General features: G+C 37.7%; 1 protein-coding gene across 1 annotated transcript; it reads left to right on the forward strand.

The window, feature by feature from the left end:
- Nucleotides 1-13110: 13110 nt before the first annotated feature.
- Nucleotides 13111-19690, forward strand: vdac2 (voltage-dependent anion channel 2). The gene is made up of 9 exons (XM_047352545.1): nucleotides 13111-13263; nucleotides 14940-15011; nucleotides 15107-15156; nucleotides 15435-15587; nucleotides 15678-15730; nucleotides 16302-16529; nucleotides 16633-16783; nucleotides 16886-16943; nucleotides 18767-19690. The coding sequence occupies exons 2-9, from the start codon at nucleotides 14945-14947 to the stop codon at nucleotides 18856-18858; spliced, it is 852 nt and encodes a 283-aa protein (XP_047208501.1). The 5' UTR covers nucleotides 13111-13263; nucleotides 14940-14944; the 3' UTR covers nucleotides 18859-19690.
- Nucleotides 19691-19938: the final 248 nt, after the last annotated feature.

Genomic DNA, 19938 nt, shown 5'->3' on the forward strand with positions numbered 1-19938 from the left:
CTTAACATGTCCTAAAAATCAACCTATGGAGAGGTGAACACATAACTAAAAATAACCTGCGAGGTCCTATTAATACTTTCATTCATGACATGTGCTTAACTAATTTCATTTAATCAATCTGTCATTAACTTATCTGATTATCTGTACAGCATTCATACCATTAAATCAAATATTCTGATTCCTTTAATATCAACATTATTCATTAAGTCACAGAAATCACTGTAAAGGATATCGGGTCAGACGGTGGCCCCCTTTTCACTTATGGGTTATCCTCTGTCAATCCAGTGAGCCTGATCACGGCCCCCTCTTTCTTACATCCTTGATTTGAGGGGCCCGACCCCTTAACCATCGGCATCTGACAGGCGGTTGGCACTCCCGGACCCCCGGAGTCCATGAAGCCCATGGTTGTAGTCATGCCCTTAAGGATGAGAGCCTAAAGGGTGTCATCCTCTTGTATCAGTTTATCTTTGACTATGTGTTACATCTTATGTGAAATCAACAGTTATATTGTGTAAGCTGTAGCAGTGAGCGGAGCGGCAGATGAGCAACAAGGGCAGATATATATTTAATTAAGGCAGCAAAGAGATAATTAGAAAAGGCCATAGAATCATACATCCATAACAATACCCCTGTTGAGGTGGGAAAAACCCACCTCACATCAATCAATGTGTCTAGTGCATATGGATCTAAGCTAGAATATGGGAGGCAGTTCCTTCCGTCCATCGCGTAACTCCGTCCCCCAAACGGAGTGCCATCTCTCCGGTAACTGCCTGCAGCCCTCAGTGTGTGCATCCCCTCTTTTTCCCATAGAACAGACCTGTGATGTGTGTCTGACATTTAAATGATTAAAACATCGCAAATAAATAATAATGCCCTGTTGAAAAATTAAAACAACAAAAATAATAAAAAGCTAGAAACACAGCGGAAATGAGCAGCACAATGTGTATCAGTATATTGTAGACCTTAAATCGTAAACTCTGTTAAATTATCTATTGCTGTCGTTTGGTCAGGTTCCTCTCCTCATAGCACAGTATCATAATTTCTCCAACACTTTAGTTTGGTTCCATGGGATCCACATCATCACTTGTGCTTAAATATTCAGTGGACAACATCAGTGTGTGCTCTGGCACCACATCCATTTGATATTCTGGTAATCTTAAACCTCTGGTATCAGTGGAACCAATCGCACGATTAATACACCTGAGGATGAGAACTTGAATACACGTTGCACAACAGCATACACAAACTGCGATCACCACAACAGTCAATGAAGTGAATATACTCACCAGTAGGTTTCCCCATTTTCTAAACCACGTCTCAAATATTTTTTGTGAATTGTTCATCGATTCCTGAGTGCGATTTTAATTCAATGGATAGTGATTGCAATTCTTTTAGGGCCTTCGTTAGAGATCCATCAGGTGCTATAATTTTTGGGAATAAAAGAACAAGAAACATCTCCAAAAACACCACACAACCGTTTTTCTTTCTTTTTTTTTTTTTGTAAGGATCATATCCAAAGCTATTCTAATTTGACAAGAAATAATTTCAACATCCTGTTTACACAGCCATCAGCTGTCTCTAATGTTTTACCTTGGTGTCATTTAAAAGATTAGAATCGGTTCTAACAGGAAGCAGTTTGTATTCTAGCAGACATATAAAATTTAAAAACACATTTTCTGAAAGGTTCCCCCTGACGAAGTAGGCCAATCGGTGTCAGGGCGTCCTGGATGGAGAGGGAAACCAGGGCACAGCTTTCCTGTCCAGTCAATAGGTAGTCACCCCCAAAGCAATTATTACCCATAAATCAGTTCTGTTCAGCAGCAAGTAAAGGTTCAAGGCCTTGTATCAAGTTAACTTACAATCTAAGTTGCAAACAACATCATCCATAAATAAATAACTCAGAAGCACATATGAAGTTATAATTTCTAATCATCAAGTTATTTGAATTGATTAAATAGTTGAACACTCCTTTAACCCTTCATGCAAATTATTCCACAATTACCCACATTCACAAAAGTAAATTGTATTTTTTTGTTCATTATTCACAATTTTACTTTAGAAATCCTTCTCACCTGTGATTTTTGATTTTGTGAAATTTACCAGGACATACTCTTTCAAGCATTAACCCAACAAATAGAATTTTTATTGTTAAATCTTTATCACGTTTCCTCTGTTGAAGTAACCCAGCCCACTCGAAATTCATAAAACAGGTTCCACATAATTGTATTTTATTAGTTGATAGCAAAAAGATTAGTTCATCTTACCTTTTGACGTTATGGTTACTGGAATAAATTAATTTAGTTTCACAAGCACATTTTTGATTTGTTAGCTGGAAATGAAATGTTAAGTCAAAAGATATCCAATCGAACCTATTCGTATGTTCTTCCTCAGGCTCTCCCTTCCTACAATATAATCCGCTTACCTTAGTTTTGTCCTCATCCAGAGTTCCATTTGTTTCTCCTGTTGGTTCTTTGGTTAGAGCCTCCTGTGTGTTATGACACAAAATGAGACAAAAACGTCACAGCAGATTAGAATCGTTGAGCATAGTGTGTCAGTTGCTCTCTCTGTGAATACAGACTGGGTTCACACCCCAACTGGAGAGAGGAGGTGAAAGGACAGGGCATGGTTCTTCCTGTCAGCAGCTGATGGAGAGTTAAGCCCATGCGCTCAGTGGGTGATAATCTTATGTAAAACATCACCAAGAGCAGCGCATTCAGCCACTTCATTTTTGTATCAGCACAAACTTTAGCCAATTGTTTTTTGATTGTGTGATTAGCTCTCTCAGCCAACCTGGTGAAAGTGTCAAGCACATCTCTACATCCTTTCACTCTGTTGTCAGCAACCATAAAATCAATAACAGTTTCCTTTAGGGCTTGTTGGGAACAGGAAATGCTCCAATACCTGTTTTCATGAGAATCTTATATGTAGATAATATAATAGAGTCATCTTCTCACCTTTAACCAAAAATCATATTTATATTGTAACCCAGTTAGTTGCTAATTTATTGTCTGTGAACTAGTAGCCAAAAGTTAGATATGTTCAAAGCTTAATCATACCATTATTTAGTTATTCATTCCAGTTAAACATTTGATCACAATAAACAGTCCTTTTTTCCCCAATTTATCCATTTCCATTTATCCATCCTATGATTATTATTATTTCCTTTTGTTTTCTCTGAAGTCTAAAGGTTAGTCAGACAAACAATTGAGACAAACATTAAAACAGAAATTTAGACAAACACTTTAGACACACAACACATGCCAGCTTCAGCCTCCCCTCTTAAAGAAGATTGGGCGGCCAAATCTTTTACCATCAAATTATTCAACCGGAACCCTATGGCAGAATGACAGGTTCTATTTGGTTCTGTTCCCATCCCAAAGAGAATTTAGATCCAATTTCACCTCAAGAAAATTAATAAGAAATTTAAGTTTTCACCCTCTGAAACTAAAACCCAGAAAAGTGTTCCAACTTACGAGCATCTGAACACATATAGGGAACACCGACATTAGGTAAGGTAAGGTAAGTTTATTTATATAGCGTTTTCAGCAACGAGACACTCAAAGCGCTGTACATACAATTACAATACAATCACAAAGCAAATAAACACAGATACAGACACAGAAAAACAAATCAAATAGTAAAATCAAACAACAGAGGTAATTTAAAAAAGTAAAATAAAATAAAGAGAATAGAATGATGGACAAGAAAATGAAAGGAAAATTGGACTGAAAACGCAACTAATCACACCTAGATGGCACAGTCAAAGGCCACTCTAAACAAATAAGTTTTTAATCTTGATTTAAAGCAACTTAGGGTTATTCCAGATTCGTGGAGCAAAAGAACTAAAAGCTGCTTCTCCATGTTTGGTTCTGGTTTTGGGTACGCAGCGTAGATTTGAGCGAGATAACCTGAGAGGTCTGGCTGGTTGATACACTGACAACAAGTCTGTAATGTATTTTGGTGCTAAGCCATTCAGTGATTTATAGACTAACAGAAGTATTTTAAACTCTATTCTCTGAGCTACAGGGAGCCAGTGTAGGGACTGTAGAACCGGGGTGATGTGGTCCACTTTCTTAGTTCTAGTGAGGACGCGGGCAGCAGCATTCTGGATCAACTGCAGCTGTCTGATCGACTTTTTAGGCAGACCTGTGAAGACACCGTTGCAGTAATCAATTCTACTAAATATGAACGCATGAATTAGTTTTTCAAGGTCCTGCTGAGACATTAGTCCTTTAATCCTGGAGATGTTCTTTAGGTGATAGAAGGCCGACCTAGTTACTACCTTTATGTGCATCTGAAGGTTCAGGTCTGAGTCCATCACTACACCCAGGTTTTGAGCCTGACTGGTGGTTTCTTGCTGTATTAACTGAAGCTGTGTGCTAACTTTTAAACGCTCTTCCTTTGGTCCAAAGATTATTACTTCAGTTTTGTTTTGATTCAGCTGAAGAAAGTTTAGGCCCATCCATGCATTGATTTCTTCTAAGCATTTACCCAGCGCTTGAATGGGTTCATTGTCACCTGGTGACATCGTAACGTATAGCTGTGTGTCGTCTGCATAGTTATGATAACTTACGTTGTTGTTTATTAAAATTTGAGTTAGGGGGAGCATGTAGATATTGAATAGGAGGGGCCCTAAGATGGACCCTTGGGCAACGCCACATGTGATTTTTGTGGTCTCTGATGTAAAGTTACCTACTGACACAAAAAAGTCCCTGTCCTTCAAGTAGGATTTAAACCAGTTGAGTGCTGTACCAGAAAGGCCGACCCAGTTTTCCAGGTGCTCTAATAAAATGGAGTGATCAACAGTGTCGAATGCTGCACTAAGGTCCAATAATACCAGCACTGTGGTTCTTCACAAGTCTGCATTTATACGGATGTCATTGAACACCTTGACAAGAGCAGTCTCAAGAGCAGTACTGTGGTGAGCACCGAAGCCTGACTGGAAGACATAGAAGCGGTTGGTCATTGTTAGGAAGTTGTTTAACTGCTGAAAGACAGCTTTTTCAATAATCTTACTGATGAAGGGGAGGTTTGATATAGGCCTGTAGTTCTGTAGTAGCAGCTTGTCCGAGTTGCTCTTTCTCAATAGAGGTTTGATAATTGCTGTTTTCAGGGCCTGGGGGAAAACACCTGACAAAAGGGACGCGTTTATTATTTGTGTTAAATCAGATGTTATTACAGGCAAAGCTTTCTTAAGGAAAGCTGTGGGTAAAAGATTGAGACAGCAGGAAGAAGAGCTTAGTTGCTGTACGATTTCTTCTAAGATTTTGCAGTTTATTTGGTGAAATTGGGAAATTTTGTCAAAATCAGTTCTAGTTGGAGACAACATTGGTACTGGAGTTGATGTGGATGTGCTGACTGCCCCTCTGATCTTTTGGGTTTTTTCAGTAAAGAATTTAGCAAATTCATTGCAGGCCCTGGTAGAGTGGAGTTCAGATGCTACAGTTACAGAAGGGTTTGTTAACCTGTCGACCGTGGCAAATAATGCATGAGCATTGTTAATGTTTTTGCTGATGATCTCAGAAAAGAAAGATTCCCTTGCATTTTTCAGTTGCAGGTTATATCTGTATAGTCTCTCTTTATAGATAATATAGTGAACCTGGAGTCCAGTCTTTCGCCACCTGCGTTCAGCTTTTCTACACTCCTGTTTTTCACTTCTGACTGGTGGAGCACTTCTCCACAGAGACATTTTCTTCCCAGAAACGACTTTCACTTTAATTGGAGCAATTGAATCAATGATGTCCGAGATTTTAGAATGAAAGTTATCTACCAGCTCATCTACAGTGTTACAGGGCAAAGTGGAGGTAGAAGAGTAAATCTGGTTAAAGGTTTCAGCAGCACCGTCCATAAAGATGCGTTTTCTTATCATGTCTCTTTGGCAAACTGAGTCATTGCAGATGATGCTTTCAAAAATAACAGAAAAGTGGTCAGAAAGGGCAACATCAGTTACAGACACCTTGGAAATGTTTAGACACTTAGTGATGATCAAGTCCAAAATATGTCCCTGTTTGTGCGTTTGCTGTTTAACATATTGAGTCAAACCAAAATTTCTAAGAGTGTCACAGAGATCTATTGCACTTCTGTCTTCAGGATTGTCCATATGAATGTTGAAGTCTCCCACAATAATTAAACAGTCATAATAAACACATATCACAGATAAAAGCTCATTAAAATCACTGATAAAGTTTGTTTTGGACTTAGGAGGCTTGTAAATATTCAAGAACATGGTTCGGACCAGGCTCTTTACCTGGAGGGCCAAATATTCAAAAGAGTCAAATATGCCCAGAAATACTTTTTTACACTCTAATAAATCTTTAAACAAAGTGGCCACCCCTCCACCTTTTCTTTGCTGTCTGCTCTCACAAAGAAAATTGTAGTTCGGAGGCATTGCCTCTATCAGAATGGGAGCTTCATTAAATTCTTGTAACCATGTTTCTGTTAAAGACATATCATCAAGATTGTGGTGAGTAATGAAGTCATTGATTAAAAATGATTTTCCTGACAGAGATCTAATGTTGAGTAAAGCCAGTTTACATGACTGAGTTGTTGATATTAACACTGTGGCTGGTTGTACCTGACCATGGCTTTTTTTGATTGTTTATTACTGTCTTTTATCCTTTTGGCTTTGTTCTTTCTGTCACGTATAAGCACAGAGATTTTACAACTATCTCCTATTAGGGGCCCAAGTTTTTCCTGGACATGCTCATTTCTGATAGAGTTACCACTGTGGCCCAGACTGTATTAGAGAAAAACTAATGAAAAACAAAACCTGGTGCACTCCAAAACATTCATTAGTTGTCCGAACACAACTATGAATCAAAACCCAAAACAAATAATGAGCTCACAGAAACTAAAATATACCATTTGATTCATGAACCTTTCACTCATGTGGCCCACATCATTCATCATTCATACCTTGGGCCTTCATTCATTCCTGTCACACCCTTCTCAACCACACGTTTCAACCCTCAAACACAATCTTTGGATTCCCATTGTTCCTGAACCCCAGAGATCTCATGTTCTTATTAATAATGTGTCAATAGACCCATTTGTCAGGCTGGTCCCAGCCACCTTTTCAGGCCTTCTTCACCTAGGAGAAAAATACATGTTTAGGGTTATCGCTCACATCATCAGGCAATATAGTGGAACGACTCTTCATCAACCTTTCCAGAGAAATCATGAGCATTGTGCAATGCCTGAAAATAAACATCTGATCATACAACCATCCCAGTACAACAAATCAACACAAACAACAAATCACAAACTTGGGTAGTGAAATCAGCATTTTTCTTTCTTTCACCATCTTCATTTCACAACACATAATCATATTTGTACATTGTTATTTCCGTTATTATTATATACAAAGAAGACAAAAATAAATTACATTGCAGTCTTGCTGTGTACCAGCTTAAGGAGTAAAAGAAGATAAAAAGCAAATAGATTAGTTATAAACAGAATCATTTCGTTCAGAAAAAGGAAAGGATAGCCTACCTTTGTAGCACCTGGTGGTCTGACACAAACACTATGGATACTTGGCCTCTTCTCACCCTTTTTGCAGCATCCAGTAGTGAAAGTTGAAAATTAATTTGTACTTCTGCCTACCACAATGAACCTATTTATGCATAAATAATTACTGTGACATCTAAACGTTATTAGTTAAGTTTTCAGTCCAACTTTCCTTTCATTTTCTTATCCATCCTTCTATTCTTACCTCTGTTATTTGATTTTGCGTCACTGCAATGCCCCTCCTTATGCACAGCGTCCTGAGTGCCTTGTTGCTGGAAAGCGCTATATAAATAAATTTTACTTGACATAAATTGGTATGTATAATCCACCAGGGATTTTATTGTTTGTAATTAAATCAACTCTATCATTTAATGCAACTATCACTTTTGGTGAAAACCAAGTTTTAATATAGGACATTAATTTTAATCTCGTCAGAAGGCGATTGTAGATTAATTTTTTTCAAATTATATAAAGTTAACAGCCTTTTTCCTCCTGCTGAAAGTCTTAAATGAGTGAAAGTTTTTCCAAGTTTAATCACTGCAATCAATTGTTGTAAAGTTTTTGAAAAAATCATCCTTTGGAGTCAGATAAAATCTGAGCCTAACTGGTTGAGCTAAAATCCTAAATTTAATATTTTTTGAAAGCCTGTTGCCTTAAAATTGTCACATTATCGTTCTGAGAATGTTTTTCTCTTCCAGCTCGTAAAAGAATTTTCCACAACTGGTGCTGCCAATCCTAGAACACGCAAATGTTATTTATGGCCATGCCACAGAAACTAATCTTCATCCCCTCAAACTTTTACTTACTTTATTGTAAAACATCTTGCTCTTGCTTTCAGTAAGAATAAAGGTTCATTTATTCTGGACTTAATCCTCACAGAGATATGCACAGGAACTCTGCATTTGTATGTGTTTTCTTATTTTGTGTCTTGATGTTAAGTCTATGTGCCATGCAGTTGCTATGGTGGTGGTTGTGAGAGTGTGTGTGTTTGTGGGTCCTTGAGAATGTGTGGGTATTTTTGTGTGATTTTTTCACAAATATTCGATACGTATTACTGTTGTTTTATCTTCTGTTCTGCAAGGACCCTCTCAAAAATGAGATGGTACATCTCAAGGGGTTACCCTTGAAATAATCAGTTTTCAGTGCTGACAATTATACTTTTTATTTATTTCCATACATAATATGTGTCATGATAGGGTTAAATAAAGTCAAAATCAGGTTGAAGGACATTGGATCTTCCCTGCAAATGTTTCTGTTTGGCCCTGATAAAGCTGCTCTCTTGTAATCATCTGGTTCCATAACAATTTTTGTGGTATTGATCAGCAAGATTATAACGGCTCTGAATGTTCTTTTCTAATCTAGCTTTATTTAGATCTATCTATATTTTCTAATGCAGTAAGTCCTTATTATATTTAAGAATGGGGTCACTAGTTTTTATTAGTTGCTATTCTTCTAATTTGTGCTAATTTCATTAGTTCTAGTGCTTATTTTAATCTCTTTCCATACCTCGATTGGTCTCTTCTCATGCGTAGTGTAGGCATCAAAAAGGGTCAGAGTATTGTGTTCATTTAATTGTGAATGTAAGTATTAAATCTGAACCATAGATACCCTTTTTTAAAAGCTGGTTCAATTACATTTAACTGTAACTGAGTCCTGTGGAAAAACACGCTTCTTGTCCATTTAGAAGGCTTAATGAAATTGATGAACGCAACAATGAAGGGCATGTTACGTCTTATAATCTTAATTTGTCTTACCCAGTTTTATAAACAAACCGTACAGTTTCAGTCAGCTATAAATTACACTTTATATTTATTTCAACTAACTAAAGTTTGTTTCAGTTATCTCAAGTTTTCTCCATTTTAGTCCAGTCCAGTAATTCTGTTAAGGTGCCTTTCATCTTGTGTTAAATTTGAGTCTAATTTGATCATTCTGAACCTGACTGGAAAAAGTCAAACCATCTGTTAAAATCATGTTTTGAGGGGAGAGGTTGTCCCTTTCTGGTGTTATCATGAAGAACTGACCTAATATTATTATGGTACTGCTGAGGATCAGAACGACAGATAGTTTAAAATGTTTTAAGCTTTCAAGCAGGCGGTCCATGGTCAGGACTGCTTCTCCAGACCTAAACACTCAAAATTCCAATTAGTTTCATATCAGAAAACAATTTAAATTAAATATATCCTGCCACATACACCCTAATTCTTTACATAACATGAAACAGACACTCATTTCACAAAAACAGACAGACAAAATGGACAAACATTGGCCACATAAAAAGTTCAATTGCCCTGTAAATACAACATTTTAGAGTGGAACCACTTTGTGTCACTTAATGGTTAAAATTATTTTTTACCCTTTTCTGGTGAGTCGACAATTATTTCCGGGACCCAAACAAGCTCCATCAAATTGTTTTAACTTGTTAAAGCATCTTTGTGGTTGAAACTTGCTAATGTATTTATCCTCCCTGTCTCCAAGCAGAACAAGCAGGGAGCTCATTTTCTAGTGACGTCTCAGTCATTCTCTCACTTCGCACACACACGTTCACACACTCTGGCCAACCAGGCGGTACAGCACCGTTTCCTGGTCCACATGAGAGCTTATTCCGTTATCTCTCAGACACCAAAGCTTATCACAGCAGAGTTTATTCCTGAGCTAGGGTCTGTTAGCTTAGCTTGTTAGCTTAGGATGTTAACTTAGCATGTAGCATGTAGCAGTCAGCCAGTGTTCGTCAGTGTAATATGTCCCCCGTCACTTCCGTCTGCTCACTTCCGACTCACACACATTCATACTGGCCGTTTGATGTTACACCTTTATATTTATACAGCTGTTTATTCAAAAAAGGAGCCAGCCGCTTTTAAATTTTTCTTATGGAAAACTCAAGACCCCCTCTCGGCGGCGCTTTTGTGTTCTTTAAGAGAACCGCAGGACCTTTAAACCATGCCGAGGATGCGCATCTATCTCTGCGTGTTTTACTCACAAGGACGTAAGCAGCTTTAAGGGCTTTTAAGAAGCCCAAGGAGCTATCAAAACCTAATACTTCCCCTCTGTAAAGGAAGTAAGCAGCTTTAAGGGTTTTTAAGAACCCCAAGGAACTATCAAAATCTAATACTTCCCCCTTGGCGGCGCTTTCGAATTCTGTTAAGCGGAACTCAGGATCCGTTCAAACCTTAGCCAAGTATGGTGCCTCATTCAGGGGGTTAGCTTTTATATTGTGTGCGAGGGAAACCGATCTTCCCTTGCATACAATAAAGGAACTCCAAACCTACACCCTTAGATTTTAGCTGTCTTTTAGAAGATTGTACCATTCTTCCCGGGCTGTCACCGTTAAAATCGCACCGCTTATTAACACGTCTTATCACTTAATGTGTACGCAACAATTATTCTGAACCATTTCTCTGCCTCCAAAAACAAAAACAGCTCACTCAAAAACTAACATCACAGCACTGGAGATTTTTAATAGGATCTCCTTACCTTTTTGTTTGCGGCCGCTGCTGTGATGCGTTGTCCTTCCGTGGAAACCCTATCCAAAAATGGTTTCCGCTTCTGGGGCGCGGGCGGGAACACTAATTTGTCCGAGCTACCGCACCCTGCTGGCGGTCAGACGCCTCGGAGCCCCTCCGGTCCTTTGGAACCCCGGAAACAGTCACTTACTCTATCTAAAGACTCTTAAAGGAACGACTCTCAACCAGTTTCTAACTTTTAGCTCCTTTAATCTAAATTAAGGTAGAGGAATGATTACAGAGTTCAGCGCTGAAGATCTCGTCTCGGAACATCGCAATCTGTTAGAGCATGACGAAGAGCCTTGATAGAAGGTCACATGTAGTTTTATATCTGGCACTCCAATGCAATGGATGTGCCCTCCCTCAGTGATTATCAGTAGACTATGTGTCACCATTGTGGTGTCTATCTGTTAGATTGTGTAGTAGCTGGTGTCCATCCTTCATCTAAGTGTGCTGTAGCTTTCTAATCAACCCCGTTATACCGGCTGCTCCACTATCTACCACAGTGCCCCAGCTTCAGGTAATTTTATGACAAACCTTGGGCCATTTATCCTTGTACTGTATGTCTATGAGCATTCTTATCCTATTGTAACAAAAGGGAAACATTAGAACTTATACTTTACTTCACTATGGTATAAATGGGAAAAACAGCTATAAGCATATTAATAAAGGTTATTCTTAACATATTGAATAAATGAATGGTGCAATTAAATTATTTAACAGGACATTTATTGTTACATTTCTTTATTTCATGGAACATTTATGTATTTTATTATATATTTATTTATTTAATTTTCTCCCTTTTTGCCCTCCATACGCCTCAGGAGTCACATCACAATGATTCTGAAAATCATCTTGCAACCCCTCACAGTGGGAATCCCTGATCTACCCATCCATGCATTGTCTAAATGCATAGATGAAGAATTATTTATACATAAACTGACCTAACAGACCTGTATTGGACTGTGAGAGGAAGCCAGACTACCCTGATAAAATCCACACATGTACAGGGAGAACTTGCAAACTCCTTTCAGGACTTTCTTGCTGTGAAGCAGTGCTAGTGACTGTGCCACTGTGTAGCCTTGGGGCCAGATTCAAACTTTTTAGATTTTGTATGTTTTATATGTATTCAAAGTTTTACAGTTTTTCCAAGCTTATTTTTTGTATATGACACAATGTTATGTGATTTATGACGACATTATGGATTTCTTCCTGTTATATCAAGTGTAATACTATGGTTACTGGTTCCCCTTTTTGTCCCGTCTCCCTGGTCTACAGCAATATTATTGCCACTGCAAATTTTGCCTACTTTACCAATGTTGAGGCAAACATAAACATCTAGTAAGTTATGAAAAAGATACAAGCAGCTTGCTGAAAATTGGTTTAAAACAAGAACAACAATATTATTAATAATAATAATGATAATAAATTGTGTCTGTGCTATATGTTTCTAGCAAAAAAACAACAAACAAGTAATCCAGTGCAAGTTACAATTGTATATTTGCAAGTTTTGTATGCGTAATCAGAACACTGATTTATTCCTAGATGAGAGTATATTTTTTGTTTGCTTAATTAGTGTTAAGTCCCTCAAACAAACAAAAAACTCTGAATAAATGAAAACATATCTCTAAAAATACTTATCTTCAATGAGTGGGCTTTAAAGGGCACTATTCAAATGATATATTCGAAAGACCTGCAGAACGTCTACAGAAATTGTTCCCCAAACACCAAACTGCCTTGAACACGTTTTATCAACGTATACAAACTGTGCTTGGCAACATTGTATTACACCAACACACTGAAACAACATAAGTAGCAAAGAAGAAACTTCATACATCAAAATAAAACAATAATTTGACGTTTGAAAAAAAAAAAAATGACTAATCGGGCATTAAAGGTAACCCCAGATTTTTATTTTATCTTGATTTACTAAAAAAATAAAGAAACTCTTTTAACTCGTTTGCAAAAAAACAAAACAAAAACGGATGTCTAGCTAAAAGTTTCCACATCTACAGACATGTTAAACCAAAATTCAAACCAAAACAGAATATTTTTGTATGTAACGTAAACCCATTTTTACTCAGGCAAACGTTTGGGCGCCTGTGGCCCTGAGCCGGAAACCAAAAGGTCAGCATTTCGTTACAGAAGAAGTCTCCTTCAGCTCGCCCTCCAACCGGTGACTTCTGCCTCAGCTGTGTGTTGTGGGGAACATCTCCAAAAAGTCACTTTAGTATAACACTAGTACCGTCTTCAACTGGTAAGGGTCCCCTTTATTTATTGTTGTATTATCGATCTCCAAGACACCGAACAGAGCAGTTGTTCTCACACCGGCACTCTGCAGGCTAAAATCATTAGCTTCAGTAGCTGTGGCAGTAAGCTAGGAGCGACGCATGTGCTTTATCAGGAAGGTTTTCGTCATTGTCGAAAACCTAAACATTGTCTTTTAAAGTAACTTAAATAAAACATTAACGGATCTTTTTTTTTTTTTTTGGTTAGCTTTATTTCCTTGAGGCCTGTTGGCATTGCGGTAAATAGCCGACACCAACTGGCAAAGTGAACAGACGAATTAGCGCATACCAGTACCTGGCACCGGTAAATCCCCTGTCATGTCCAACCATGTCTTGCAACTGACTTAAAATAATAAGTTAATAAGAGCCACGACGAACGAGTCTATCCTCGGCTACCTTGCCAACTGGCTGTTAAACTACCTGAACCGCAGGAATGCTCTCAGGTGTGTCCGGTGTGTTCAACTAACAAGTGAAAATGGTGATCCCAAGAAACTTTGTTAGAATACACCTAAGTCTGTAAAGTAAGTTGGATTGTGTTTTTACTAAACAATTGATGTGAGACTTGTGTATTTTGCATGTTATAGGCATTAGGTTCGGACCTAGAAAGGTGTTTCATCTGATCATTAATAGATTGGTTATATATGGTGACATAAGACGAAGCATTACTTTAATAACATGTAAGTGCAGAAACCTTTTGTCTTGATTTAAAAATATGTGTTTGATCATTTTCCAAAAATGTTACAATAAATCATTTCAACAGTCGTTTGTAGCTTAATGAGGAATAAATATATGTTTAAGAGCTGCACATCATACCAAATCAGTCATTGCAATTTCAGTTTCGCAACCACAAAGTGCACTGCTTGGGTATTTTTGTTGTTGTTGTTGGCTCTATTTCATATGCCGTACACTCAAACTCTGCTTGTTAATAATATAATAGTTGGATGGACATGCGCTGCCTTTTATGGCCACATATAAGTGTGATTAAAAAATATTGAAGTTCAAGGAGAGTGGTGGGGTCATTGTGATGGAGGAAAAGAAGAAGTCTGAGGAAAATGGTTGAAAATAGTTGCAATGGTTATAAACATCGCAACATTCAACAAAAACAATGCAATTTTATGTTTGCCTAATACCTTGAACCCATACCATGTATTGAATGGAATATAAAATACGTACACAGTCTTAAAATAGAAGAGAATAAGCCTTTGTCACCTTGGGGAAATTCAGTGTGTTGACAAATAGAAAATCTCAAGATACACCCAAACAAACATAACAGTAATAAATATGTTTACAGTTGTGCAATAAATAGAAAAATATATGCTTCTTTGTGCAAGTGTTTTTAAAATTGATTGTTCTGTTTAAATTGTATATTTATATTTGTGCATAAAGGTTATGTGCAAAAATATAGGTATGTAAAGAAAACAGAAAAACAAAAAAAAACTACCTTCAATGACCATTGTTCCAAGAGTTTTTGTGTTCACATAAAGTATATTTGTACCTTTTTATTCTGCTTAATTTCTCTCCTTGTCACACTTTCAGTGTAACATGTAAAAAAAAAAAAAAAAACTGCACTGCACCCTTTTTTTTTTTTTTTTATCACCTATAAACCAAATGTAACTTTTTTTTTTTTTTGTCCTTTTATCTGCAGGTACAATGGCCGTGCCTCCCACTTATGCTGATTTGGGCAAGTCTGCCAATGATATCTTCAACAAAGGCTATGGTAGGTTTTCCTACATGTGCAAACATGTTGAAGCTTCTTCTCTTCCAACTGTAGTTGATCATTTAAATGACCTTTGAATCTCATTTTTCATGCAGGATTTGGCCTGGTGAAACTTGATGTCAAGACAAAGTCAGCTAGTGGAGTTGTAAGATCATTTGGATTTGTTGGAAGTGATTTAGTCATTATATTGTTGTTAAAAATAGTTACAACTATTGTTTTCACTCAGCCTTGAATTTCAGAAATCTTTAATTTGTCCCATGCTTGATGGTTTACAGTCTCCTGTTTTCATTTTCTGTTTAACAACAAAATATAAAAATATATCTATCCAATAATTCATTTTTATTAGAAATTACCACAATAGGTAATGTTATTGAATTCATGGCTTCCATATGATTCCAGTTTCTCTAAAAATGTCTCCTGCAGGAATTCAAGACATCTGGCTCATCCAACACTGATACCAGCAAAGTTGCTGGTACCCTGGAAACCAAATATAAACGGCCTGAATATGGCCTGACCTTTACTGAGAAGTGGAACACTGACAACACGTTGGGAACTGAAATTACTGTTGAAGATCAGGTTTGTGTAATCTTTTAACATTTTCGTGAATTATTAGCAGCCACAAAAGTTTCTAATTTTTAACGAATTCTATATTTTTTCTTCTTACAGATTACAAAAGGGCTAAAGTTGACATTTGACACAACCTTCTCACCCAACACTGGGTAAGCTGATGGTTAAGGTTTTATTTTTTACACGTATTTTAGTTTAGGACTCCACAGGAGGAGCCTGTTGCTTCACTCCACGAGAAATTATAGAAACCTGATCTTTGCCTTAGATACTTCTGACAAGTGTCCTTGACAGCTATGTGACCAGACTCTCAGTATGGAACCAGTATGTTGTAACACTTTACTGGGATTAGATGTTTGTTTTACATGTTTTTATCTTACCTGTTTGGGGTAAAAAGAAAAATGTGTTCATATAGTTGAGGAAATCTTTTGAGATTCATTTGCTTTCTGGCGCACAGCCCAGAGAGAGGTGTGTCGTCTTTCATGCAGAGTTTGTCAGGGCTTTAAGTCATGGAGCGATATTAAGACGCCATGTTCAAAAGTGCAGTATCATGTCAACCTAAGTGTTTATTGTTTAGATTTAAAGTTAACCCCCAAAAATGTAGTTCCACAAAAAGGTTGGTGAAAAGGACAAAGGGCTTGCTGTGGGAGATGTTACCCGACTCCAGTAGGATGTCATATCCATCGAGTAATATGTAATTTTACGATATTCGTCTTGTATCAACAGCAAAAAGAGCGGCAAGGTTAAGACCGCTTACAAGCGCGAGTACCTCAACTTGGGCTGCGATGTTGACTTCGACTTCGCTGGCCCCACGATCCACGGAGCTGCCGTCGTTGGTTACGAGGGATGGCTCGCCGGTTACCAGATGAGCTTCGACACCGCCAAATCCAGAATGACCAAGAACAACTTCGCCATTGGCTATAAGACGGGAGACTTCCAGCTACACACCAATGTGTATGTAGACCTACTTTTTTTCTCTTGATTTTTTTTATTATGCTATTTTGAAGGAAGAAAATACATTTTCGATGTATTCCATTGTTATTTTTGATCATTACAGCAATGATGGAGCTGAGTTCGGTGGCTCCATCTACCAGAAGCCCAGTGACAAGCTGGAGACTGCAGTCCACTTGGCATGGACCGCCGGCAGCAACAGCACAAACTTCGGCATTGCCGCCAAATACCAACTGGACAAAGACGCCTCCATCAGTGTAAGTTTTCCTTACAGACTTTAATGTTTCTAAGGCAACAAAAGTTACTATAAAACACAACTTATTACTACTTTTCTTTCTCTCTCTTTTTGGATGTTTTAGGCTAAAGTTAACAACAACAGCCTTGTAGGTGTTGGGTACACCCAAACTCTCAGACCAGGTAAGTTTCTTGCTACAGTATACCACAGTGTAATTTACAGGAATCCTTGCAGTACCTTTCAGAAGTATTCTTACCCTTTGCACCTTTTAACATTTTGTTGCATTACCACCACAAACTTCCATTTATTGTGCTTTTTTTAAGGAAAATGATATGGTTTTCAGTTGTTTTACAAATAAATATTTGAAAAGTGTGGCATGCATATGTATACAACAACTCTGAGTCAGTACTTTTATAAATACAGCTGTAGGGATTTTTTGTCTACCAGCTTTGTAAATCTACAAACTGAAATTTTTGACTATTCTCATTTGCAAATTATCTAAATTCCCTCATAACTGGAGATTATTGGTAAACAGGGAAAAAAGTCTCGCCACAAATTTCCCATACACTTTAGGTCTGGACTGTGATTGGGTCTTTGTGTCTGAATTATTCCAGTGTAGCTGTGGCTGTATGTTTAGGGACGTTGTCCTGCTGGACGGTGAACCTCGCTCCCAGTCTCAAGTCTGTCGCAGCCTCCAACGGGTTCTCGTCCAGGGTTGCATTGTATTTAGCTCTATCCATTTTCTATCTGCTCTGACCAGTTTCCCTGTCACTGATGAAGAAAAGTATGCCCACAACACAGTGCTGCCACCTATGTGTAAGATCATGTGGCTGGTATATTCAGGGTGATGTGCCGTATTAGCTTTTTGAAACATATTTTGCATGCATGTTGAAAAAATCTGGTCTCATCTGCAAAAAACACCGTCTTCCTCATGATTGCCTACATGGCTTGTAGCAAACTGCAGACTTTACTTCTTATTGCTTTCTTTTAAAGACTTGCCTTTCTTCTGTATGGGCCAAATTTGTGGAATGTACGACTTATAGTTGTCCTCTCAACAGATTCTCCCTCCTGAGCTGTGGATCAAAGCTTGGAATAATGTTTTAAAAATGCATTACTCTAAACGCCTCCGCAGCTCTAAACCGGACCTGATTGTGTTCTTCTATGTTTGTTCTCTAATGTTCTCTCACAAATTATCTGAGGCCTTCACAGAACAGCCTGTTTACCCAGAGAATAAATTACACACAGGTGAACACGGTTTACTAATTACATAACTTCTGAAGATAATTGGTTCACCTCAGAGCTGCTTCTCCTAGGTATCAGATATTTATTTGTAGAGAAAGAAAAAACACGGATCTCTTTACTACAGGCTTTCTACACCTTTCGGGAAAAGTATGGAATTTGATTTTAGTATTTTCCAGGTCTGGATTGGTATGAAAAAAACTAAATAAAAATGTATTTCCAGACTATATCCCCCATCTTATTTTTTTTTATTTTCTTCATTTCATCCTTGCTGCCTTTCTCCTTTTTCCTTTTTTCCTAGTCATTCCTTCCTTCTTCCTTTTGTTTTTTGTTCCCCTAACTCTTTGCCTCTGTCCTATCCATGTGTCCTTCCTCCCATTCCTGTCTGTCGCTCTCTTTCCATCCCTCCACTGTGTCCTTTTTATTTTCTTTCCTGTTTCAGGTATTTCCAGGATATTTAAAGCTTTCCCGCTCAAGAAATGTCTGCCATACGTTCCTAGCAAACTTTCATGCTTTATATTTTAAAATACAGGATGGAAATCTGTGGAGGAATATTGAATACTGTGGGAATACAATTTTAATGTGTTGGTCTAGCTCATGAAGTACATTGAAGGTTGTGGTTGTAATGTTGAAAAGCGGCTAAATGAATACTTTTATGAATCAGAACTGTAACAGCTTTCAATTGTAGCCAGAACTTATTGTCAGCAGTTTCAGGACCACCTCTTTTATTGTGATTGACTAAACCTGCTTCCTTGTGTGTGTGTAGGTGTGAAACTGACCCTCTCTGGTTTGATTGATGGGAAGAACATCAATGTAGGAGGCCACAAGCTGGGTCTGGGCTTGGAACTGGAAGCCTAAACTGTCCTCATACTGCTAGGGACTAGGGGATATATCAGAAGAATCAGGCCTTAAACGTATGTCCAACTCAAACCAGCAAAGGGGGAAATCATGGAGAGATCAGTTCAAAGGCTTCTGCAACACACTCTCGGGCACCACATCAAGTCGGTGCTGTTGTCTTCAGAATATTTTATCTTTTTGATGCTTTTTACTTTGTGGTTGCATCAATTCAAAAGATAGTCATATTATTTATAAATACTGTTGTTGTTCTTATCCAGCACTGCCATAATAATTTTAATAATCCAATCCCTCTGTATAACTGTGTGTGGCTTTATTGTAATAATCCCAGACACTCCATTGTTCTCCTTTTTTATGTGAAAAACATAAATTCAATCATTTGTTTCCTGAAGATTGTCTTTATTCTTTGTCATCTTAACAGGAATCAAATTCAGACGTAAATTACACTAGACTTGTGTTTAAATACTGACCATTTACACAAGGACACATACTGATGTTCTGTTTATGTCAATGTTTGGTGCTGGGATGTTTTAGCAAAGCTACATATGTGACCTTCCCCTAAACTGAACAGTTTGGGGGTTACTTAAAGTGGGGGAGAAACCTGTATGTTGGATCGCCCAAGCAGAGTTATATTTTGTTTATTATGCAACAACAGACAACTGTGGAGCACATAATATTTAAATTGATGCCAAGCTATAGAATTATTTGGAGGATTTGTAGAGTAAAGTTGTTAAGCTGTGTTGCTGTTCTGAGTGGAGACCGATCCTGCAAGTCTTTGAGGTCCCTTTTGTGTATGTATGGATTTTCAATAAAGTCTTTGAGCTTGATAAACATCTACCAGAGTGATAGTTGCATTGGATATACAAAGTGTGCAAACCTCTGTTACAATGTCTGGGTTTTGTGAGGAAGGAGGTTGGTTTAGAAAATAAAAAGAAAAGTGCATTTATAGCAAAACTGATTAACCTGATTTAAGGATTGTTTTTTTTTGTTTTTTTTTTCTTCAGTCATTTACATCCTTTAAACTGTACATTTAAGGAGATGGAGAGATATCTGATAAATATGATTTTTATCTGATGTAATGAA

The sequence above is a fragment of the Girardinichthys multiradiatus genome, chromosome 22, assembly GCF_021462225.1.
Source record: "Girardinichthys multiradiatus isolate DD_20200921_A chromosome 22, DD_fGirMul_XY1, whole genome shotgun sequence".
In the NCBI taxonomy this organism is placed as follows: Eukaryota; Metazoa; Chordata; class Actinopteri; order Cyprinodontiformes; family Goodeidae; genus Girardinichthys; species Girardinichthys multiradiatus.

Coding starts and splice junctions, on each gene's coding strand:
- vdac2 (XM_047352545.1), top strand. CDS start 14,945: ATGGCCGTGCCTCCCACTTATGCTGATTTGGGCAAGTCTGCCAATGAT. Junction 15,731..16,301: donor ACCTTCTCACCCAACACTGG/GTAAGCTGATGG, acceptor TTGTATCAACAG/CAAAAAGAGCGGCAAGGTTA. Junction 16,944..18,766: donor CACCCAAACTCTCAGACCAG/GTAAGTTTCTTG, acceptor GTGTGTGTGTAG/GTGTGAAACTGACCCTCTCT.